This window comes from Protopterus annectens, chromosome 2.part1 (assembly GCF_019279795.1).
Source record: "Protopterus annectens isolate FY-2018-M chromosome 2.part1, PAN1.0, whole genome shotgun sequence".
Taxonomy (NCBI): Eukaryota; Metazoa; Chordata; order Ceratodontiformes; family Protopteridae; genus Protopterus; species Protopterus annectens.
The window spans coordinates 1,557,961,866-1,557,987,885 of NC_056729.1; the positions used below are offsets into that span (position 1 = coordinate 1,557,961,866).

The following is a 26,020-nucleotide window of genomic DNA, read 5'->3' on the forward strand; positions in this document are numbered from 1 at the left end:
AGTTCGTCTGCCAGAGTATTTTGCTTTCCTGGCAGGAATTGAGCTTGTAGTTGTATTTGATATGTCAAGGCCGTGTTCCACAATGCCTAGTCTGCAAAGGGGGTAGGAATGAGTACCCCCCTGCTTGTTTATGTACCACATAACTGTGGTGTTGTCTGTCTTTATCAGTAGTTGTCCTGGATGAAGGTAGTCCTTGAAGGCTGTCAGTGCATTCTGTACAGCTAGCATCTCTTTCTGATTGATATGTAGGTGCATTTAATTTGGGCAACATTAGCCCTAAATGCACTTCCCTGCCAGATGAGTCCCCCAAGCATAGTCTGATGCATCTTTAGTCAGGGTTTGGGCAGCAGGGAGTAGAGTGAATGGCAGTCCCTTGTTTTGGTAGCAGACCTCTGCCTACCATAGGAACTCTAGTTGCAGGCAAGGTATAATAGGAATCATTGTTTCTAGGCTGTGACAATGCTGACTCCATAAACTTTTTAAATGCCACTGAAGTTTCCTCATATGCAGTCTTGCATATGGAATTAGAAGAATGCAGGAGGCCATGAACCCCAAGGTTTGCAGAATTTGTCTGGCAGACATAGCAGGGCTTTTGTGGCCACCTGTTTGAAGTAAGTCACCAACTGAATTTGCTTTTCTGGCATAAGGTAAGCCATCTGGGCAGTTGTATTCAAGCTTGTACCCAGGAATGTAATTTTTTGAGAGGGTACCAGTTGTGATTTCTTTTCGTTTATGGTGTACCCTAGACAAGTTAGAACCCTTTTTACAAACACTAGATGCTTTAGAAGAATGTCCTTGTTTTCTGCCTGAATTAGACAATCGTCCAGGTATGGATATATTTGAATAGTTCTTTTTCTGCAAAATGCAATTACTGGTGCCAGGCACTTTGTGAAGACTCTGGGTGCAGTAGAGAAGTCAAAGGGCAGTGCAGAGAACTGGTAATGCAAGTAGCCTGCTTTGAAGAGGAGGTATCTTCTGCAAGATTCGCTGACTGGGATATGCAGGTAAGCCTCTTTTAAGTCTAGAGTTACCAACCAGGCATCTTTGCCTAGCATAGGTAGCAACTTGTTGAAGAGTCAGCATCTTGAATTTTGGAATGTCCAGAAATGTGTTTAGAGTGGATAAGTCCAGAATTGGACACCATGATTTGTCTTTCCTGGGTACCATGAAAAGTGTTGAATAGAAACCTTGTCCCTTTTCCTCTTCTGGTACTGGTTGAAAAGCCCCCATGTTCATGAGGGACAGAACTTGTTTCTGGGCCTCTGCCCACTGATTTGGGGGCAGATCTGGCCATCTGTTTGGGATTGGTAACTTGTGGAAATGAAATCTGTATCCCTGGGATACTATATTTAAAACCCATTTGTCCTGGGTAATATGTTTCCAGTTTCGTGCATGAAGTGCCAGTTTTCCCCCCAAAGGGGCAGCTAAAAGGTAAGTTGCTTGGTGATTGTAGAGGGATGTCATTGAGACTGTTTACCATCGGGAGGTGCCTTGATGCTTCCAGATTTGGAGGTGGAGGCACCCCATTGTTTTGTTCTAAAAGTTCCTTGTGACTGAAACCTGGAGCCTTTGGAGTGTCTTGATTTGACTTAAGCAGCTCTCGAGGGGACTAGAAAGGACCAGTTTTTAGTAGGTCAGTGTCTACTAAATCTTGGAGGTTGCACTTGTAAGAAATCTTTAACAGTTTGCATAGATTTAGCTTTATCTTTCACCTTTTTTAACACTTCTTTAGCCTTATTACCAAAGAGACGGTCCTGTTGTAAAGGAGCATCTAACAATTTTGCTTTAACATGGTGAGACAAAGTTTGCTCTTTGAGCCAAGCATGCCTTCTTAGCACAGATCCAGTTACAGCAGCCCTGCAAGAGGCCTCCAAGGAATCAAAACCCCATTGCAAAGTATGTTTTCCAACTTGTTCAGCTGAATGTAATAAATCCTGTAAATTTTTATTTTCCACACAGTCAGAGATTAACATCATTTTCTGTTTAAGTAGTCCCATGATATGCTGTTGATATTTAAGCATATGAAATTTACAGTTTAAAGCCCTGATTGCCAAGGATGCAGACATGTAAACCTTCTTACACCATCTATCCAGCGCCCTGGAATCTCTATCAGAAGGGGTAGGATTTTCAGCAGTAGAAGTCTTAATGCCCTTGGGACCCTGAGAAATGGTTTCAGGGTCAGCGATAGGATTTTTGAAAAAGAATTTGTGGGAGTCAGGAACCCTGTAGTATCTGTCTGGCTTACAAGGAGCTGGCGGCAGAGAATCAGCAGTCATACTAGATTCTGAAAAAACATCATCAACAATGTCTAGAACAGGAGGTACGGCCAAAGGCCTATGCTGAGGAAGAAGAAGAAAATCCCTAAGTCTCTTTTTAGATTCAGAGAAATCCCGACTTTCCCAGTGGAAATGTTCCCTTAAGGAATGTAAAGTTTCCCCAGAAGAAAAATCCTCAGGGGGAGAAGCAGAAGGAATCGAATCTTCTGCATCAGAGTCCTCATAAGTAAGAATAGACAGATCCTGTTCATTAGAAAAGTCAGAAGAAATAGAATCTTGTTCAGAAGATTCATAGTCAATGTCTTGCCTAGGCCTCTTAGAAGGAGGTGGTTGGCTACCCCTGATCAGAGTTAATTAAATCTTCAGCCATTTTGATAATTTGTTTTTTAGGCATAGGGGCCTGCAAATGTGGCCCAGGCATTGTTTTTTTAGACATAGATTTAGATTTTGGCCTTAGTTTTGAAGATGGCGTTGGTCTAATATACAAATCTGTAGGCCTGTAAACACCCTCCGAAGCCGGTGCCTGCACAGCGGCTCCGGACCCATCTAAGGTAGAGACATCCGCGGGTTCCATCAATGAAGCATCTCGTGGCATACCGGACTCTGAATGGGTCTCAGTAGAGGCCTGCGAATCAGAAGTAGCGGGTATCAGGGGCTGCAAAAGCGCCTCACTGAGTACCGGCTAACTGGCAACTGGCTTAGGAGAAGCGTCATTGGTTTTGGACCTCGACGGTCTGTCTCTGTCTTTTTCTTTGTGTTTTTTAGGTATTCCGGTAGTCGGATTGCTAACCGACGTCATTTCTGGATAATTAAATCTTGAGCCAAAATATTTAGAAGCAAAAATATACCAACGTTTAATCATGCGTTGATTAAATTTAGCACAAAACCGACAGCAAGGCACATTGTGGTCAGGGCCTAGGCAAGGAATACAGTAGAAATGAAAATCCTTATGAGGTATTTGCTTCCCACAAGTAATGCAATTATTAACTTTTACTGACATCGGTAAGGAGCAAGAAAAAGTTTCTCCAACAGGGTACTTAGCTTTTAGTTGAAGACTTTGGTTCTGAAACTCGAAAACGAAAATTTCAGGAGTCGGCTGACCGGCACTTGCGAACTGCTTCTGCTTTGGGCACCGCGTGGCAAGAAAGACTGATGTAATGGCGTTGGCTGCATGTTTTATACCCCTGACGACCTGACGTCATGGAAGAAGGGACAGCAACCGACGCAGGACCCAAGACTTTGTTAATCAGGCCGACTGAGGGCAACCTGCCAGCAGATTACCCAAATGTAATGACTGCAACAGTGAAACACAAAGAACATCTGCAAGCTTGCAGTTCACAGTGTTACCTTTTTAGATGACTCTGAGCTTAGAAACTTTCTCCTCTTAGGTACTTTCTGAACAGGAATATGGGGAGGACACCTTTCTGAATAAGGCTATTTGATCCTAGTACATTGCTTAAGGATTTATGGTACGCAATATGTTTGCTTTTTGCCTTGGATCTGTTTTGAGTTGTTGACAGCAAACAGAAGGTCATAGATTTACTTTGTGTACAGTCATTTGAAACTATATTAATTAATCGACTGTTTTTAACCCAAAGATTGACAGGGTAGGTTCATCACCTTAGCAATGGGCATCAGTGTTTTTTTTTTTTTTTTTTTTTTGCATAATTAAGGCTGAATGAAAACCTTGGCAATAAGCCCTGCTAGCATGTGAGAAGCCAGCAAAGTGTTTCTGTGCCTCCATGTTGATGACAGAAGAGATGGTGCTCAAGGCATGTGAGAGGGCAATTAAGCATCCATTGTTGATGCTTTTGAGAAAGCATATGAGATTAATCCTAGGTCAGAGAAAACATATGAGATTAAGCCTGTGTTAGCTTGTTGATAACCCAAGCTTATTGCCAGAACTGCCGACATTGTCTTACTCGAAGTGGATAGTGATGGTGTCTGTAACATTTACGCTGGCACAGAACTCTGACAGACAGGTCTTGCTTTTGTCAAAACAATTGATGTAGCTTCTTTCTACTGTATAAAGTTTAAGGAAACTCCCACCACTGTGACATGTTGGATATGAGAAAAGACAACCACTCACACAGAAAATAATATTTTTTTTCATCAAAGACAAAGTCTCAGTCCCCACCTACACTCCCCATGCTCCATAAATAATTATAACAGCAAGTTTGAAACTTTCAAGATAGCTGCACACTTAACAGCTTAACTTCAGCTCTCCCAGTACGGAAAAAAGAACTGAGAGTCAAGGGCCAGGAACTCACCAATTTTAGTAAATTAAGTTACTGGCTAGTAAGTACACTTTACCTTTGTAAACTACAATAATACTGCAACACTGCCTATGATAACAAACTTAATTTTTGTAAATATTAGATCACACCAATACATGTGAAATCTTTAACACACACTACAACTTTTGACAATCCTACTCTACATTCACTTTTGTACAATACTATATTTACCTCACAGTGATGCTTATTGATTTTGGTACTGATTTCTGGTTTTGTATCTATTGATTGTATTAATTATACTAATTGTTGCTGTGTTTCATATGTCTGTATATACATTTATGCTGTGTTTCATATGTCCGTACATGGAGTTTTTCTCCTAGGGCCTCCATTGAAAAAGGGCTCATTTTCAGCCCAATGGACTTTTCCAGTTAACAAACTGCAAATAAATAAATAAATAAAAATGCACTGCCTGGATGCCCCAAAGAAGAAACTGAGAGAGACTGAAAGAAAATTAGCTATACAAGTGAAGAGAAAACACTGACTGGGAAAAATTCTGTACCTGTTCAATTAAGTCAATAAAATATTGAAGGAGTATATCAACTCAAGCAAAAAAGAGATGGAAAAATAATAGAAGCTTTAAACAGATATGCAGATGAACTGTTAAAACTGAAAAATCAGAGGTCAAAATGGTAACAGCATGAGACTGCTCAAAAAGAGAAGCTTCACAAATGGCAGAATTAGAAGACAGAGCACACAGTGAAAACCTGAGATTTCATGTTGTACACAAGTAAGCAACTGGAGTAGTATTCCACAGAAGAATCTGTTAACTGAAAGAGCACAAAGTGTGCAAGCTCCAAACCTGGCCATGAGAAAGCAGCCAACGCCTCTAATAGCAAAGATGCAATCCTACCAGCAGAAACAGATGACCCTGACAAAACTGTGGCGAAAGGACAATGTTTATGGATGAATTAAATATGCCAAGGTTAGAGGTAGACAAGGCTGAATTAATAGGAGGAGATGAGATAAAAAGGGTGCTGTATAACCACTCTACAGCAAAGTCCCCAGGAATAAATGGTATTCCTGTAGAAGTCTGGAAGCTAGGAGGGAAAATGATAATGATCTGGAAGGTTTTGTTTAACAGTATTTTAAGAGAAAGAGAAGTACCAACAACCTGGAAGAAAGTGGTGGTGGCTGTAATACCTAAAGAGGGTAATGATCCATCAGCTCCAGCTTCATACAAACCCATTTCAGTACTAAAGTGTTTATGTCTATAATGGCTAAAAGAATGGGAAATGTGATGCCAAAACGATAGATATGGATCAATGTGATTTTGTGGAGGGGAGGCAAACACTCAACAGCATTAACAGAACATTAATGATCCAGAGTGAAGCAGAATGTAAGAAAATGCCACTATTGTTGGTAGGTCTTGATGTAGAGAAAACATTTGACAGAGTAAGTTTGGACTTTATGAGCAGGGCAATGGAAGCATTTGCATTCCCTGATAAAATTATAAGGTTGATTAGGAGGATATATGAGGGATCGGAAGTGAAAATTAAAGTGGGTGGGTTTCCCTCTGAAAATTTCTGCTTGAGCAGAGGAACCCAGCAGGGGTGTCCTCTTTCCCTTTTGTTATTTGCAATATATTTAGAATCACTGGCAAAGAAAATAAGTGACTCAGAAACTCAAGGAAATAACTGGTATGGTAAGTCAATAAAAGCTGTCTCTGCAATTGATATTATTTTATACTTGATAAAACCAGAAAAGGGGCATCACAGTGTTGTGGAAGATTTTGAGACAGTTTCACATCTTTTCAGGATACAAAATGAATGAAGTTAAAACAAATGCAATAGTGCTAAATTACATACACTCACACAAATTGGTTCAGCAATATCCCCATTTTTATGGATTAAAAATGATTCCAATGTGGCAGTTAAGGATACGTGGGAAGAGAGTAAACAAAAGATAGTACAAAAATTGAGAAATTTGGATATGAATAGTATGATACAAGCAGTTAAAATGTTTTTAGTCCCTTTAATCTTAAACACAGGTCAGGCATATTTTTATCAACCAGAGATGAAGTTGTGGATAGCAAATAATAAAGAGCTTAAAGATTTTATCTAGGAGGGGAAGATGGCAAGAGTCAAGTGGGATAAGCTTATTTTTCCAGTAGAACAGGGTAGATTGGGATTACCCTATTTGAAGGGGTATTTCACAGCTATACAGTTAAGGCATCTATACATAGCACAAGCAAAAACCTATAATTCAAAGTGGAAAGTGATGATGATGAAACAAGGGGGAAGCTTAAGAAACAAGGAGAGATTGGGATATGGATACAGACCTTTAGGGAGAATAACAATAAGCATACAGAATATTACATTCATAAGGTAGCAATATTCTAAGAACTAAGCCAACACTGGAATGGAGAAAGGATATTCTGCTGATAGGGATGATTGCAATTAGGGATACAAACAATAGGCAATAGGGGGCTGGAATTTACTGGAGAAAACTGGCAAAGGATTTATTTTATTTATTTTTCTGAAGTGCAGGCAAACATAGGGGGATTGTGGCCGACAAAATTTGCAGATGACTGCAAACTGGGCACCATAATTGACACTCCATCAGACACAGACATCCTCCAGAAAGGTCTCATAGAAATGGATAACTGGTGCCAGAGCCATGGCCTTAAGCTAAATGCCAAAAAATGTATAGTCATACCCTTTGGGAAAAACAAGGTAACCCCTAATTACCACATAGGTGGTAATCCATTAAACACGGAAGAAGTTATCAGGGACCTGGGGACCCAAGTTGACAGTAACCTCTCTTTTGACACTCACATTGCCAAAGTGGTTAGGAAGACCTTCTACATTGCCCACCTGATCATGAAGGGATTCACATCCAGATCAGGAGAGGTCATTGTACTCCTGTACTCTTCACTTATCAGACCAATGATTGAGTACAACTCCCATTCAGAATGTACCTTACCCGACACCTGCAGCAGTTGGAAAGACCCCAAAAGTTCCTCACCAAAAGGATAAAGGCTCAAACATATGTCATACGATGCCCGACTGAAGAAACTCCAGCTCTATTCAGTCGCATACCGCCTGCTCAGAGGTGATCTGTGCCTGACATACAAGGCCATGTCCAACCCGAATTAATGGACATGCTCCACCTCAAAAATCCAAATCCACCAGAGCCACGAGAGCAAGAGACTTAAACCTCAACACGGATATAAATAGGACATGCTGGAGGGACAGATTCATCACCCAGAGACTCCCTACACTATGGAACAGAATCCCAGTCCATGTGAGGCAGAGCCCCTCACTGACTCTGTTCAAGAGAAATCTTGACGAGTGGATGGGAGATCGTAAGTTTACCCCGGGAATCATCTCTGTATCACTGCTGGACAGAGGCACAGCAAACTAATGGGTATAGTATTCTCATCCTAAGGGGTGGTGAAAGCCACACACACTCTGGCTAGGCTTATAAATGCCCTAGGGCAGATAGCCTAGTATGAACCTATGAACCTATGAATCAAGGTACTGGCAGCAAATAACTAGAGAGGGAAAGGTAACAGAGTGGGAAGATGCCAAGAATTTATTTAGACTGCAGGTTAACAGATTGCCTTCCCTATAAAGCATTGATGTTAGAGTATAGGTAAACAGAAAGAAATAAGGGGGTCCTAAATGAAAGGCTAGGACTGGTAGGGTTTTTAGTAGACTCTAGAACAGAAGCTGATGTTAAAAAAAGAAATAATTAATAGAGCATATAAAATGCTACATGATAACTATAAGAATCTATCAGAGGAAGTTAGAAAGGATTGGGAAGAGAGATTGGATAAGCAATTCACAAAGAAACATTGGGGGATATATGTTTGTCTCCCAAATATGCAATGTGTGGGGAAGAAAGCGATGACTGGGAACATATTTTCTGGGAGTGTAATGAGTTGGCAGACTTTAAAGATTCACTGCAGACAACTCTATCAGAGATACTGGGTGAGCAATATCAGAGATACTGGGTGAGCAAATTGGTATAACTAAGGAAATGATTTTTCTGAGCTATGATACAGAATCAGAATTGCCTAGACATAGTAAAGCCTTGCGGAGTCTAACTATGGTGGCTGGGGAAAAGCAATTACTAGAAAATGGAAATCAAAGTTTAAACCAACTGTACTAGACGTAGTGAATATAGTAAGAGAGATAAAACAACTGGAATCAGGATCTTTAGAAAAGGGTAGGAGCAAATTACATTGGAAAAATGAGAATTGTGGGAACAATACATACATGGGAGGCATGAGGTTTAAAAGAAGGCAGGATCTGAATGAGTTATGTAATGCTTGACGACAATGATTGGGTAGATTACAGGTAAGGTATAATGCTTGCAACTAAAATTATGTCAATATGGTTTGCGATACAAAATGCCTGCCACTAAGACTATGTCAATACAGTTTGTTTTCATTTATATAAATGTATGATTGCATATGTCATAAGTGATAATTTAATAAATATGTTTCTTGTTTAAAAAAACTGTGGTACAAGAACAATGTACTAAAAGTGGAAGATACTAAAATGCTTGTGGAAAATGATTATTCACTGTATCCCAAACAGAACAGAAGCAAATTTATTTCAGCACTCAGGGAATATCAACAGGCAAGTGTAAGATTCAAGATGCTGTATCCAGTTGTCTTCAGAATATTTTTCCTGGCGAACTAAAGTAATTTTTGATGCAGGACAGGTTAAGGAGGAAATACAAATGTTTAAGGAAAGTGAGCCATCAAACAGAAGGGGGTTCTGCTTTGCATTCTTCTGTTCTCTCGCATAGAGACTTTGCCAGTGAAACCTTTTCCAATGTTTCAAAGGAAAATGCTTGAGAGTCAGAGAAAAGCACAGGAGTTCACTAGAAGAATCAGGAGTACATTTGAATTGAACCAGAGTCTGGAGCTGGGTGATGCAGACGAACAGAAAGAAGACCAACAACACAGAAATTAGGGATTAAATATGACATTACAAAATATCAGTCACATTTGTGAAATATGGCTGCATGAGAAAATGTGGAAAGAATAGACTTTCGTTGACTTTGTTAAACTTGTAGGGGACTGAAAGGCTTGTGTCTCAATTCATGTCATTAATGTTTGAAAGGACATTAAGGGGAAAGGGGGATGAAGTAAATGTAAATAAAATGATTTATGTTCTTAACAGCATTTCTATAATTTTTGTGATATAAATTACATGCTGTATAATAAAGCATTTTAGACATTGTATGTGATAATGCTACTAAAGTAAACAGATGCCTTTTATCTTTCTTTCTTGTAGGCACTACAATGCAAAAAGAGAAAAAAAGTCTATATAAAAGCATGTTTAAGTTAATAGTCTGTAATCGTAGGGTGTTGAGATGGGAGATGGGGTGTAAAATACACAGATCACACTATATGTAGTGCTGACATATTTTCTTACTTTTCCATAGGTGAATGTCTAGATTAAGACCCTTATCTTAATCTAATAACACGTTTTAAGTGAAACAAGTAAATAAGAGAATACTAAATGCAATAAAAATTTTCCTTTAGCAATAAACTTTCACCATGACTTTAGAAGCATGCAGCTGAGTCTACATTTTTTTTCTTAAGTTTCCATGGAAACAACCTGATTGCAGGGCAGTAAAAAGCCAGTACACACTGCCTTTCTTTGAGGCTAAAATTTAATGTTTTCTGAAAGCAAGCAAGTTTTCACATCTGGAGGGGAAGAACAATAAAATAAGAACAGACAGCAATTAGTAGGAGCACTGGCAGTAACATTCATCTTAGCATGGTTAGTTAACCATAACTTTAGGTCAGATAACATCTGTGTGTGCACATGGAGCGGTCTGTTTGAGACAACTGTCCATGATGGGATGTGGGGTTAAACTTCATTATTTGAAGATGTACATAGTTTTATGTGTTTGTATTAAGTTAATAGGTTATAGAGGTATTCTGGGGGTGTGCTTGTTTTCAAAGGGTTTTCATTAAAACAAAAATTCTTGTAAAATGTGACAAAGGTTCAAATGAAGAGGACAAGAAACAACTGTATTAAAGATCAATCGGATACAAATTAGTGGGTAGATATATCACAAATGCTGGAAATAGTCATTTAAACAAACTGTCATATATAACAGGTGAGGATAACAGCTTCATATCATAATGGCAACAGTTTTCATATTATCCTGGAATGTGCATGGTCTCAGAGGTATGGACAAAAAGTATAGAGTAGTGAATTATATTAAGAAATGCAGAGTGCAAACAGTAATTCTACAGGAGACACTCTTGGAAAGAACTGAACATGTGAACTTGATAAAGAGAGGAGTTCAGGATGGATATTCAGAAGAGAATCATGGGCAAGGGAAAAGATGAGTGCTTAAATTAATTGCTAGCTGAGCTGTAATAGTGAAAGAAGACAAAAAATAAAGATAATGGTAGACTTGTGGTAGTAAGGGGCTACTGGCAAGGGAGGTGGATTATGCTGACAAGCATTTACACTACACCTAAAAGTGCTATTATAGAGCTTAAAAAATTTAAAAGAGAAATAATCAGCTTTCACTAGGGAATATAGAAGTAATATGTGATAACATGAGATATACACGTACTATAAGTTGGGGTCTTGAATTTGATTTCTAGGCTCATAGGTGCTTACTAGGCTAATGACCACAAGGGCCTTTTTAAGCCTAGCCATACATCCCAAATATCTGACAAGTTCTGATACCCTTGTTAAGCATAAGCAGGGATTTGGGAGATGAAATATTTACAAGCAGGGGCCTGGGAGATGAACCACTTACAGGCACCTGTGTCCAATAGAGAGATAGGTGCAAAACCAGGGATGAATTTCCTGTCCCTCATCCAACTGTCTAAGTTATGTTTGAATTGGATTAAGGAGGAACTCTGCTTCAATTGGATGGGAAGCAGATTCCAGAGATGGAGTAGTCTCTGGGATACATGCCTGTCTCTCTAGCAGGTCCTATTTACATCAAAGGCAAGGTTTAAGTCTTTAGAATGGATAATTCTGATGCTGTTTGTTTTGCAGACATGAAGGAAGTTCATCAGAGTAGGGTCAGACAATGCCCTGTATGCCAGGCAAAGATCTCCCTTTAAGAGCCTGTAGAAGACAGAACACAGGGATAAGGCCTTGATGCCGTTTGCATAAGACAAGTGACTTATGCCCCATGTTCTTTTAGTGAGGAACCCCTGTGGATGTTCCAGCTGTTGGATATGCCTGGTTAGATACATCCCAAAGAGGGCACTGTACTTGATGATACATCTGATGAATGCCAAATAAAATGGAACAATGACCTCATTGGACCTAGATGCCATACCTTTGTTTATAAGTTGCACAACATAGAATGATTTCCTCACTACTGTAGACACATGGTCAAGGGCTGGATTACTGTCTATGTGTGTCTCCACGTTCCTGATTATGGGAATTCGTAGAGGTGTGTTGTTACTATGACAGTTACCAGGAGTGGATGACTTTCCATTTCTTGGCATTTAGTTTTGGTCCATGGCTCTGACACCAGTTATTTGTCTGTGTTAACCCTTTATGTAGAATGACAGCCCCTAATTTGTAATCATCTGCAGAGGCCATTGACATTAGTGTTGACTTCAGAGAAGTAAATATCAAAAAGAAGCAGTCCCAGGACTGATCCCTGAGGGACTCCGCTTGTGACTGGCCGCTTTGTAGAGGCAGACTCCCCAATTCTAACTTCTTGGGTCTTGTCTGTGAGTTAGCTGGCAATCTACTGCGTGACGTAAGGGTTTGCACCTAATCTCCTGAGTTTGTAACAATGCCCAAGTGAGGTATTGTGTCAAATGCCTTGGTCAGGTCAAGGTAGGCAGTGTCAACCATTAAGCTCTCATCCATTGCTTTGGTGGCTTTCTCAAAGAAGTCCACCAGGTTGAGTAGGCATGACCTCCCCTTGACAAAACCAAATTTGGTTGGGTCCAGTGTCTAGTGGCTTCCTACATCATTACTGATCATTTCCATGATAATTCCTTCCATGTTTTGCATGTAAGACTAGTCAGACTTATGGGTCTGTAGAAGGCCCACCTTTGTGCAGAGGGATTTGCAGCAGTGAGGATGTATCTGGGAGGCTATCGGGGAAAAATATAACAAAATAAGGTAGATTTCTGAGAAAATTTCTAAAAATATTTGGATGGAAGATGTGCAATATTATTCAAACAACTTAGGCAGTGTTCAATCTGTAATATGTTTTGTACTACTTTAAATGGGGTAGTTAATTTAACTTAAGGGAAGGTATTCTTTTCGCAATTAAGTGCTGGTAAATGTCTCTGCTCTTTCTTACGAGTATTGGGATTAGTACTGTATTTTTTAGTTAAGCTTATTCCTCTACTTGTATGTGTTGTTTTACTTTCTTTTGTAATCTCAAGAAATGCTGACGCATGAATTTTTGTTTAGGCTACAAGTGTGTAGTTCTAAATGACAATAATGTTTACTTTGACTTTTACTTTGAATTCGGTAATAAGAATTCTGATAAAATTTATATATTACTCCCCAAGGTACAATAACTGTGCTAGACTGAACAGAATTTATATATCACAGGGACATGTGCATTGACACACATCCAATAACTATTTCGGATCATTCCCAAATAATAACTAAGAAAAAAATGAAGGGTAATGAAGTAAAAATTAGACACTGGTGCTTGAATTTAAGGAATGGGTAGTGGAAATTATTGTGGAGTTTTAGGGAAGATAGAAAGTTCTTCAGAAGATATAGCTAATGAGTGAGATAAAATGAAAGTGGAGTTTAAAAATAGTGTAGAAATAAAATAAAAGATACATGGTTACGACGAAAAATTATTTACAGTGTCTGACAAAGGTAAAGTATTGCAGAACAAAGGAAATCTCAAAGAACAAGAAGAGGCACAACTGCAGTGCTAAAGAGAAAATAAGTGAGTATCTAGATAACATGCATGGTTTAGAAAGATTACTGGCAAGCAACTGATTTTTGCTAATAACTCCAGAGCACAAAAACTTAGGCAACAGAAAGTACAAACTTAGGGAGCTTATAACAAGAAAAATAACCAGAAATCCTATGGATGTAGTACAGATATTTTACACATTTTAAGAAAATTTGTATAAAGCAGAAAAATGTGGAAATCAAGAAAAAGCACAAATGGAAATATTTATGGATGACTTAAATACGGCAAGGTTAGAGGTAGATGAGGCTCAACAATTAACATTTAAGATAGGCTGAGAAGAGAGAAAAATGGTGATGTATAACAAATCTGCAGGAAAGTCTCCACAACTCGATGGTATTCTGGTGGAAGTTGAGAAGCTAGGAGGAAAGAAAGGGAGAAAGATCTGGAATGTTTTGTTAAAGTGTTTTAAAATAAGGAAAAGCAGCAACATCCTGGAAAAAAGCTGTGGTGGCTGGAATACCTAAAGATAGTAAAGACCCATCCAATCCAGCTTCGTACAGGCCCATTTCAACTTTAAGCCATAATTATAAAGTGCTATAACATCGAAATAAATGGGAAAGGTGTTGCCAAAATTGATAGATATGGATCACTGTGGAGGGAAGGCAAACATTTGACGACATTATTACAACAATGATAATCTAAGAGGTAAGCAGAATGCAAGAAAATACTGCTGTTGCTGATGGGATCTTTAGAAAAGAGTAACAGTAACTTAATTACAAAAATAATTAATATTGTGGGAACAACATATCAAAAATAATGTTTTGGTGGAGGAGTGAGATTTTAGGCAAAGCAGGAAATGAGCAATTTATAGAATGTTGGACTAATGATACTTATGCCTATGTCTTAAATAGGGTTACCACCTGTCCCACTTTGCGAGGGACAGTCCCTCTTTGGGCAGTTGTGACCTGCGAAGAAAATTGAAAAAATGGCAAATGTCCTGAGATTTTAGAACAAAATATTTCTTAAGTTAACTTTAATAGTTGCATAAAACAGTTATTTTTTATCTGAAATACCTAAATGTTATATGAAATAGCATAAGCAACTCAAATGCTACAAAAATAAGATATTATTTTGGTAAAAAAGTGAAGTTATATTCTTTGTACTAGTCAAGGGTATGTTTTTATCCTGCAAGATCTGACATTTCTACAAAAAAATGTCCCATTTTCGACATTTGAAAAGGTGGCAACCCTAGTCTTAAGTGACAATTCAATAAAGGTGTTAAAAATATTCCTCTGTTTCATCAGACTGGACAAACCAGCATCAACCAGTCACTTCCACCCTTCCTCCCCAGTTCCTCAACAAGTCAGGCCACTAACTGATCCTGGGTCGTCTGGCTCACAATCAGGGCTTAAGTTCTCTGGGCCACAAAGGTAACAAATGTGGAATACACCTCCTACACCAAGCCAACTTAACGCTCTCTTTATTAAATCCATTGCTGCAGTGGTGGCAGAACCTGTCCTGCAAACAATGGCCACAGAGCAAGAACCATACTTAAACAGAGGTGTCAATCCATCACAAGGTAGATATTGTAAGAAACATTCCTAGATGAGACACCGGTCTGACACATGGTTAACAGACTTACATACCATATGGACAATTTAAAATCTCCTGACTACAACTATGCTTTTGGATTATGGGAATAAACAGGAGACCCAATTGAAAAAAATGCAATTTCAAGTACAATGATAAAGCACACTAACCATCATGCGGCCCAGATCAGGTATTATTCATACACCACATAGACATCTCAGTTTCTTACAACCACAAAATCTCAGAATGACAGCATCAATTAAAATTAAATGGTACTCTGCATCCCAATGTTAGACGAGAGCTCAGACACACAACATAAACTTCAAGGACTCTTACTAGAACAAAACATAAAGTTCATACCTTATTTAAAAAGCCTTTTAAGACATTAGCAGCTTTCACAGACAGAGATCTTGGAATACGAATAGGCTTCTCTAGGATAACTGTATAAAAAAAATAAAGTAATAATTAGATTTTTATAACTTGGTATGAAAAGTCAATAATGTGATTTACTTTGCAGTGATTGGGGGAATGGATTGTGGTTTGTGTTATGAGGTCAAAAAGAGCAGGTCATGGACTAGTTCACAATCACTGTAAAAAGGTGTAATTGAATTGTCTGTCAGAGCCTCAACCGCTGGAGGTGAAATCTTAATTTTTTGCATGCAACTCCATTTATAGCAAGCTAATCCTAAACAATGTGGATAATGAAACACTGATAAAACAAATGCCAGTAAACTATATAATACCATTTATATTACAACCTTAACACATTACAATATGCTGTACAACTTCCCTTATGGACATTAATAAAATACTGTGGTTTTCTGAACAGCTTGATGCAGTTAATTTCTATAAAGACATCAACCTTGGGGATTTTAATTACTGTAATATAAAATGGAAATCTCTCTCTCTGTAATACTAATAGTTTGCAAGGGAAATTCAGACTACTGAACCTTTAGGTACCTCTGACCACTTGGAAATATCCTCTTCAATGATTCCTCTTGGCCAAACCATCACTTACAAGTATGATAAAGCTGAACTTTCATATCATTATTCAAATGCTTATGTACTCAGTGGGACCTATTTTTAATGTACACTTTTAATTAAGAAATGGAACATTTTTAAGTCAAAATAGCTGAAGCGACTAAATGAACAAGCTAGATTCAAAAGGGCTCCACACATAAATCATAGCTTTGATCTCTAGTAGAGGAAAGCCATTTTAAAAATGGCTCTGCTAAAAAATGCACATATACAGTACATACAGACTATTCCATAGATTCATAGGTTGATACTAGGCTATCTGCCCTAGGGCATTTATAAGCCTAGCCAGAGTGTGTTTGGCTTTCGCCACCCTTTTAGATTAGTTGACTGTGCCTCTATATAGTAGGTCACAGAAGGTAGCCCTTTTAAGGTTAGTTTACTGTACCTCTGTCAAGCAGGGACACAGAAGAGATCCCAGGGGTAAACTTACGATCCCCCATCCACTCGTCAAGATTTCTCTTGAAGACGGTCAGTGAGGGGCTCTGCCTAACATGGATTGGGATTTTGTTCCAGAGTGAGGGGAGCCTCTGGGATATGAATCTGTCCCTCCAGCATGTCCTATTTATTTCTGTGCTGAGGTTCAAGTCCCTGGAGCATGTAGCTCTAAGGGATTTGGATTTCCTGAGGTGAAGCATGTCCATTAATTCTGGGTTGGACATGGCTTTATACGTCAGGCACAGATCGCCTCTGAGTAGGCGGTACGCAACTGAGTAGAGCTGGAGTTTCTTTAGCCGAACTGCATAGGGCATCTGTTTGAGCACCTTGATCCTCTTGGTGAGATACTTTTGGGGTCTTTCCAGTTGCTGAAGGTGTCGGGTAAGGTACATCCCAAATGGGGCACTGTACTCAATTATGGGCCTGATAAGTGATGAGTATTAGGGCACAATGACCTCTCTTGATCTAGATGTGAACCCTTTCATGATAACGTGGGCTATATAGAAGGTCTTTCTAACCACTTTAGCAACGTGATTGTCAAAGGAGAGATTGCTATCTACTTGGGTCCCCAAGTCCCTAATTACTTCTTCCGTACTTAATGGATTACCACCTATGTGGTAATTTGTGGGCACTTTGTTTTTCCCAAAGGGGATGACTATGCACTTTTTGGCATTTAGCTTTAGGCCATGGCTCTGGCACCAGTTATCTGTCTCTGTGAGACCCTTTTGGAGGATGCTTGTGTCAGCCGGAGAGTCGATTACAGCACCCAGTTTGCAGTCATCTGCGAACTTGGTTAGCCATAGTCCACCCGTGTTAGCCTGTACCTTGGAGAAATATATACCAAACAAGAGAGGTCCCAGACTTGAGCCTTGTGGGACACCACTTGTAACTGGTTTAGAGTCTGACATGGCACCCGCTATTCTGACCATGTGGGTTCTATCCCTGAGCCAGTTTGCAACCCATCTTGTGACACAGGGGTTGATATTTAAGCTGGTGAGCTTATTTATGATGCCCGAGTGGGGTATTGTGTCGAAGGCTTTTGCGAGGTCCAGGTAGGCTGTGTGGACTAGCTTCCCTTCATCTATGGCTTTGGTAACTGTTTCAAAGAAGTCGACCAGGTTCAAGAGGCAAGATCTGCCCTTAACAAAGCCGAATTGGGTAGGATCCAGTGTCTGGAGGTTCCCAATGTCTTTGTTTATGATTTCCATGATGATACACTCCATAGCTTTGGAGACCAGGCTAGTCAGGCTTATAGGGCGATAGTTTCTGGGGTCTGTTGTGGCACCACCTTTGTGGAGTGGGACCACTGTTGCTGTACTTCCTTGGGTACATATTCTGTAGTAAGGCTGAGAGTGAACAGTGACTTTATATGAGGGTTTAGTTCTTCTTGGAGCTCGTGTAAGACGCAGCCCGGGACACCGTCTGGTCCCATTGATGCTGTGTTTTTTGCTTTGGAAAGGGCAGCTCTCACCTGTGCATCTGTAATCTCAGGAAGGCTACACTCTGTTGGGATAGACATTTGCTCTTTTGGGGGGGAAGGGGGGAGAAGTTTGCACTGAACCTTTCTGCCAGGATGTTGGCAATGTCTGTGGGTTCAGTGTATTTTTTGTCATTTTGCACTAACTCAGAGCATATCTGGGAGTTGCCTCCCTGGTTTCTGACATAACTAAAGAAGGCCTTGTGATTATCTTTAGTGGCTTGTGCAATTTTTCTTTCGGAGCTGGCCTTAGATGATTTTATGAGGGATCGTAGTTTCTTGCTAGTACTGATCAGTGACGCCTTCCCTTTTTGGGATTTTTCTCTGTCATGTAGTAACTTTCTCCTCCTGTTGTATAGCTTATTTATGGCCGGGGTCCACCAGACAGGTCTCCTGCCTTTGGAGGAGTGAGTCTTGGTTTTATTTGGGATAGCATGCTCCATGCATTCCTGTAGGTGTCCATAGAATGCTTTTGTAAAGGATTCTGCATTTTGGGCCGTATTTTCCACTGGCCCGGGGGCTTTGAAGGATTCCACCTCAGTTTTGAGAAGTGTGAAGTTTGCTTTTGAGAAGTTCATCACCGTGGTTTCCTTGGCTTGGGGTGGGTCAGAATATGGATGTCCAGTGAGATTTGTTTATGGTCTGATCTTACCAATGAGGGGTATACCTCTGGTGTGGAAGATAGAGACCCCATGTTGGTGATGACCAGATCCAATATGTTTTCACCTCTTCTGGGAGTAGTGACCAGTTGTTCCATAGCATTTGAGTTTATAAATTCTAGGAACCGTTGGGCGAGGGTGTTTGGGATTGAGTAGTTTTCCCAATCGATGTTTGGGTAAGTTGAAGTCACCCAATATAATAGTGTTTGGAGAGACCTTCATATTTTCCAGTGTTCTCAGGAAAGCCGAGTGAGGTTCCTGTGTTTGGGAGGGTGGTCTGTAGCAGGCTACAAACTGAAAGGCAGTTTTGCCCACTGTTAGTTGCACATGGATGGTCTCCGATGCTTCGTGCATGCCACTAACCTGGAGGTGTGGGTATCTTTGATAAATATGGATACTCTCCCTCCTTTTGTGGTTCGGTCCGAGTTTTGGGGCCGGAAAGCATGGTATGAAGTATAACCTGTTAGTGCTGGGGTGCTCTATGGGAGCCTTGAACCAGGTTTCTGTTACTGCACAGATATCGATATTCTCCATACTGGGGAGAGTCTCGAGTGCATGCATCTTGAGGTTTAGACTTCTGGCGTTGAGCAGCATTACCCTTAGTTTTTTTTTCTTTGTGTTGTCTATGGGGGTGGGTTTGTCTTTTGAGCCTCGTCTAAAAAAGGCACTATGGGGGAGGCAAGAGCCTTTGCCAGTATTCAAAAACCCAGGGGGTGACAGGTGCAAGCCGTCCCTAGCGAAGCAATGTGGCTTGTCGAGCATGTCATCCCAGGCTGACAGACACTGGATCCCCTTCGAATGACACCAATACTTTAGCCAATTGTTAAAATTGATCATTTTGTCTTTATACTGTGGCATCATTCTTGGTGAGGGTAAGATGCTACTCAAGGTCAGTGTCATACCGGCCTAGGCTACATGAACAAAGAGCTCCTGTATGTCTTTTTTCATGTAGTCCAGGGAGGTACGTCTCAGGTCATTCACACCAGCATGGACAATGATGGAGTCATATTTGTACTTGCTTTGGAGTGACCTGAGTGCTTGTGTTATGTGGCGGATCCTGGCACCCGGCAGGCAGCTTACAGTGACCTTCTCCTTGTTCAGCCTGGTGAGTGGGATATCAGTGTGTCTGACAATAGAATCACCTATTACAAGTGTCTTATGTGTGTTGTTTAGCCTTAAGGGCTGTGACTGTGTGGCACACTGACTTTGTGAGCTATGTTCTACGTGGATATTGTTTTGTGGTAGGTGTTGCTTGGATGTCTGCTTTGGAGGTCTCTGCTGCTTAGGCAGATTTTTATTTAGAGCCTCCGAGTATGTTTGTGTGTGTTTATGTGTTTGGTTTGCTGATGCGACAGGTGTAAGTGAGACTGGATTTGTGGTGTGTGTGGTTACCTTCTCCTCCTGACAGGCTGTGCCAGTACTGGGTTGAGACAGCTTAGCCTCCAGTTTGGCTATATAGTTGCATCTCTGACATATATTTGAGCTTGTTGGGAGGAGGAGAGGGTGGTCTGTATACATAAGGCAGTTGTAACATTGCCTCAAGATTCCCAGATTCACCAGCTGGACTGGAGAGTAAACTCGAAAATGACCTTTGGACATGCCTGAATAATATAGGGAACTACTTAATGACTGATAAGAAAGAAAGCATCAGAAGTCTATTAGTGCCTGCAGGAACTAAAAACACAATTTAAGATATCTAGACCTAAATTTGGACTTTCTGAAACAAACAGTAACAGAAGCATGTTTTTTCAGAAGATAACAGGAACTCTAAATCTGTTGTATGCCCTCTGACAGATGTGGGTTAATGATTTACATAAATATCTGAAGTACTTAATACATACTTTATAACCAAAGTCAGGTGATGAACATTAGACAAAGCTGCAGATGTTCTATGGGCTTCTTTCCTTGTTTGTATTAATTTCAATTTGTTAACAAGGTAAGTGGGCTGGTCTAAAGGCACATTTTAGCCATGATCCAGGATCAAAGCATGATAGATATTTCAATACAAATAAATGGCTACAAGGTCATTACATAGTGAAACATATACAGATAGGCACCTGACAGGTAATAGCATACAAAATGAAAATTACACACACAAAATCATACTTGAATAATGCAATATCTGTAAAACTAAGTAAAGCATTGTACATATGCCTGGTTACTTTTAAGAAACTTTGCATATGCAAATCTTCTATTAATCACATTTGTGACCTTCAACCTTGAGACTACAATCAGTAATGTCCTATTTCAATTCAGGTAGTCCCCATATTTTTAATATATACTAATAATTGTTCCCAAAACATCTTCACTCAGGTTTGGCCCAACCATGCTCTTTTAAGCTTGCTCTGGAAATCACACTGGAGTTCTGATTTCCGCTATCAGAAGGAAACAGATTTTAACAGGTTGTCTCAGATTTAGAAGACAACCCTTCTTCCCATGGCTAGTCTGAAATAGAGCCTTTTCTAATAAAAGAGCATTATAACTATTGCCTCTTATGCAGTAACCTAGTGTCCTAATCATTAGTTTGACGTATTAAGGTGGACATTGCTGTAGGTTAGCTATCCTGAAGAATGTAGCGCATAATAGGGTTGTACTTTCAGTTAAAACTAACCAGTGAGATTTCTGCAGTTGCTGAAAGCAGTGGGTTCTGGGTTTAGCAAAGAATATAACTCTGAATATTTTATTGACAGTTGTCTCTACCAGGTAGATTTCTGTCATTGCACTTTCAGTTAAAAGTAACCAGTGAGATTATATTATTATATATTTTTTCGGAATTACTTTTTTCATTTCTATGCACTGTTCTGTTCTACTTTAGGGCCACTACACTGAATACATGCAAGAAAGGTGAACTTTTTTCTTTTAAATGTGCAGATTATCAATTTTCATTTCTCCAATTGTCTGCACTTTTTGTGCTGTCACTACAGTTACAACAATTTTCCTTTACTTTTGTTTAGAGTTGAAGCTAGACTTTATCCCCAGGGTAATGGATAATTTATAGAAAGCACGTAGGGATGAACAATTTATTTATTTATTTATTTATCATTTGTTGACCGGGAAAGTCCAACTAGGTTCCACAGAGCCTGTTTTCAGTGGAGGCCCGGGGAGAAATGCTCCAGATGCATGTCTTTGGGAACAACTAGTTGTGTTTATGAATAATAATGAGTTTCTGTGAAATAATTTGTTACAAACCATGCCACTAGCGGGTAGAAATATCTCAAAATCGAAGACAGCTGCAAAGATGGGAAGGGAACATGTATTGTGACAAGGCAGAGCACTAGTGCAAACAGTGACTGCTTTTCGCAACGTTCTTTCTGTCTCTCTCAAAGAAGTATTTAAAGTCGCTTTTATCTAGATGAAACTGTTCTGTGTTGCAGTTATCCTGATCTGTCCCAAAAAATAGGGTCATACTTGCAAGTCTCTGCTCTTAAATCAATGCTCTTACACCTCAAAATGCAGACAGTCCGCAGTTGCTGTACACACCTTGAAAGAGGTAATCCTCTGTGTTCATGTCAGGATTGTCAGTGATAATATCAAAAGGTGATCTTCCGGCCATCATTTCAAACATTAGTACTCCAAGAGCCCACCAATCCACACTGAAACCTACAAGAATAAGCATATAAAATTCATGAAATGCAAATGGTTATTCTTCGTAGCTATATTGTTACACAATGCATATGCAAATTCATGGCACCAGACTAGTTAATGAGACACAAACACAACAGTGTCACTGAACGATAATGGCATTATTATAAATACGTCATTCAATAAAACAGCAATAAGCTACTTCATGCTCTGACAGCATAACACCATTCAAGTCAGGGCAAAAGAGTGGGCATCGCTGAACATTCTGACCTACCCATGATGTTATTACCCCCATCATGTCTTAATGTTTACTTAAGGCATTCGTATGTAGCAAAACCATTATTTAATACAATATCTGAACTTGGCATGAGAGTGTCTGGGTATATTTCCTACTCATTTCAAGTGAAAAACAATACATGTAACTGCACAGGACAGCCAGTGCAGACAAAGACATGGGAATATCATACAAGTAGTACCTGCGGCATCTGCTGGCACTTTATAACTTTTCTAGGGTACAAACATGCTTTGGGCAGCAGCATGAACTCTACATAGTGCCCTATAGGAGGGAAGAGTTGTACAGACAAACTGCTTTGGGCATCTAATCTGGTTAAGCAGTATCCTCAACACAGGAGAATACAGATCATAGACTGCGAGCTGTGGCAAGGTTAGCCATTGATGGTTTAAAATATGGCTCTAGATGATTAGGCCATGTCAACTAATGCTGCCAAATGGGTATCGGTATTTGCCGGTGATAAGTGGGTCGAGGACCTGGCCTACTCCGACCTATGCCAGGGACCAATGCTAATGGTGGGAATGGTGTAGGTGCCCCTATTGGCCAGTGTATGCCCACCATAAAGCCAATGAGCCCTGGGTCAATAAGCTACTGGCCAGCGGCTGTCTAGTTGCTCAGCCTGGGTTACCTGGGATAGCTCTGTTGAGCAAAAGCTGGACGTAAAATCAATCATCTTTCCAGACGTGAACTGAGAATTGCTACAATGACAGGATGCAGCTTGGAAGTGGATGACATGATGATAAGGAGGAGGCTGTATATACCTATGTATCCAACAGACAAGATGGAAGGGCAGTGCAACAAAGCCACTTAGATGGGGATCCACAGTCTACTCCTCAGGAGGAGGACAGGCTAGAAATGGTGTGGGAATTGTGGTGAAAGAGCGGCTTCAAAAGACAGTGAAGGATATAATCAGAATTAGTGACAGACTCATGGCAATCAGACTCCAGTGTAATGATAGCGCAGTATTCATAATCACAGCCTATGTCCCACAGCAGGGTTGGGATAAGTTCATAGGTGTGTACTAGGCTATTGGCCCTGGAGCCTTGACAAGCCTAGCCCATAGAAGTGCCCTGGCATCGTGCCGCCTGATGTCAGTTCTGAGTGCCTCTATCAAGAAGAGCCACTGGAGTGATCCCCGGAGTGAACTTTCCATTTCCCATCCACTCATCAAGATTTCTCTTGAAGAGGGCCAGTGAGGTGCTCTGCTTGACACGTATGGGAAGTCTATTCCAGAGCATGGGCAGTCTCTGGGTTATGAACCTGTCCCTCCAGCATGTTCTGTTGATTGTGGTAATGAGATTGAGGTCTCTGGAGCATGTGGTGCGGAGGGATTGGGATTTCTTTAGATGTAGCATTTCTAACAGAGCTGGGTCAGGCATGGCTTTGTAAGTCAAGCAGAGATCGCCTCTTATTAAACAATATGAGACAGAGAACAGCTAAAGTTTTTTGAGTCTGCCCAAGTAGGACATGTGTTTAAGGCCTAGGATCATCTTTTTGAGGTACTTTTGTGGCCTTTCCAGCTGTTGCATGTGTCTAGTGAGGTACATGCCAAATGGGGCATTATACTCAATGATTGGCCTAATCAGAGAAGAGCAGAGAGAGGATGACTTCTTTCTTCCTGGAAGCAAAACCCTTGGTAATGAGATGTGCCACATAGAAGGACTTTCTGAACACAGTGGCAATGTGGTGGTCGAAGGAGAGATTGCTGTCAACCTATGTCCCCAGATCTCTTCTAACGCCTTCAGTGTTCAGTGGGCTCCTATCGATGTGGTAATTAGTGGGAACTGAGGTTTTCCCAAAGGGGATGACGATGCAATTTTTGGCATTAAGCTTAAGGCCATAGTTTCGACACCAGTCACTGGTATCAGTGAGGCCTTTTTGTAGGATGTCTGCATCACTTAGGGAGTTAATAATGGCTCCCAGCTTGCAGTTGTCTGCGATCTTGGTCAGCCACAGTCCCTCTGTGTTGGCCTGGACTTTTGCAAAGTAGATGCCAAACAGGAGAGGACCCAGGACCGATCCCTGTGGGACTCTACTTGTGACTGGTTGGCAATCTGACTTGGAGTCCGCTACTTTCACACTGTGGGTTCTGTGAGACAATTTGCAACCTACCTAGTGATATAGGGATTAAAGCCTAGTTTGGTGAGTTTATCAATAATTCCTGAGTAGGGAATGGTATCAAAGGCCTTGGCCAGATCGAGGTAGGCTGTATGAACTGCCTTGCCCTCATCCACAGCTCTGGTGACTGACTCAAAGAAGTTAACCAGGTTGAGCAGCCATGATCTACCTTTCACAAAACCAAACTGAGTGGGATCTAGAGTTTGGAGATTCCCTATATCCTTGTTAATTAGGTCCATGATGATGGGCTCCTTGGCCTTGCATATCAGACTCATCAGGCTAATGGGGCGATAATTCCCAGGGTCTGTAGTTGCTCCCCCTTTACAGAAAGGGATGACTGTAGCAGTGCGCCATTTGGTAGGGACAAAGCCTGAGGTGAGGCTGTGATTGAACAGGGCACACAGATGTGGTGCCAGTTCACTTTGCAGTTCATGTAGAACACATCCAGGGATATTGTTGGGTCCCATGGAAGCTGTATTCTTGGCCTTGGACAATGCAGTTTTAACCTGTGCTGCAGTAATGCTTAGTGCCTGGCATTCCTCAGGTATTGTGATTGGTCCTTTGGGGGGAGAAGGGGGTAAAGTTGGCACTGAACCTGTCGGCCAGTATATTGGCAATATCTGTTGGCTCAGTATAGGAGGTACCATTGTGCAGTAACTCAGAGCAAACCTAGGTAATGCCATGGAGATTCTTGATATAACTACAGAAGGCTTTGTGGTTGTTTTTAGTGTCTGCCTCAATTCTGCCTTCATGGCTGCTTTAGAGGTTTTGAGGAGGGATCTCAACTTTTTGTTGAGGCTAATAAGGGAGTTTTTCCAGTCTTGGGTCTTCACCTTTTTCTTCAACAGTTTCTTCCTTCTACTGTAGAGTTTATTAATGGTAGGGGACCACCAGATTGGCTTCCTTTTTTTGGAAGAGAGTGTCTTGGTTCTGTTGGGTATGGCTAGATCCATGCATTTATCTACGTGTTCGTACAATGCATTGGTGGGGGGGGGGGGGTGCGAGTGAGATGTAGATTTCCATGGTGATTAGTTTGTGGTCAGATCTAACCAGGGAGGAATTGACTATTGGTGTAGAGCAACGGTTGCCCATGTTATTAGTCTTGGGTCTTCACTTTTTTCTTCAACAGTTTCTTCCTTCTACTGTAGAGTTTATTAATGGCAGGGGACCACCAGATTGGCTTCCTTTTTTTGGAAGAGAGTGTCTTGGTTCTGTTGGGTATGGCTAGATCCATGCATTTATCTACGTGTTCGTACAGTGCATTGGTGGGGGGGGGGGTGCGAGTGAGATGTAGATTTCCATGGTGATTAGTTTGTGGTCAGATCTAACCAGGGAGGAATTGACTATTGGTGCAGAGCAACGGTTGCCCATGTTAGTAATAACCAGGTCAAGGATGTTGCTTCCTCTAGGAGTAA

The 26,020-nt window shown here is 40.6% G+C and overlaps 1 protein-coding gene across 2 annotated transcripts in view; it reads right to left on the bottom strand.

Annotated features, from left to right (window-relative positions):
• Window positions 1-26,020, bottom strand: part of PRKCZ (protein kinase C zeta) — a 4,411,399-nt gene that overhangs the window by 856,592 nt on the left and 3,528,787 nt on the right. For both annotated transcript variants that reach the window (XM_044063009.1, XM_044063010.1), the window contains 2 exons: window positions 22,094-22,213; window positions 15,365-15,444 (listed from right to left, as the gene is read on the bottom strand). In XM_044063009.1, coding sequence (XP_043918944.1) covers window positions 15,365-15,444; window positions 22,094-22,213 — 200 coding nt within the window. The remainder of the gene's footprint in view (window positions 1-15,364; window positions 15,445-22,093; window positions 22,214-26,020) is intronic.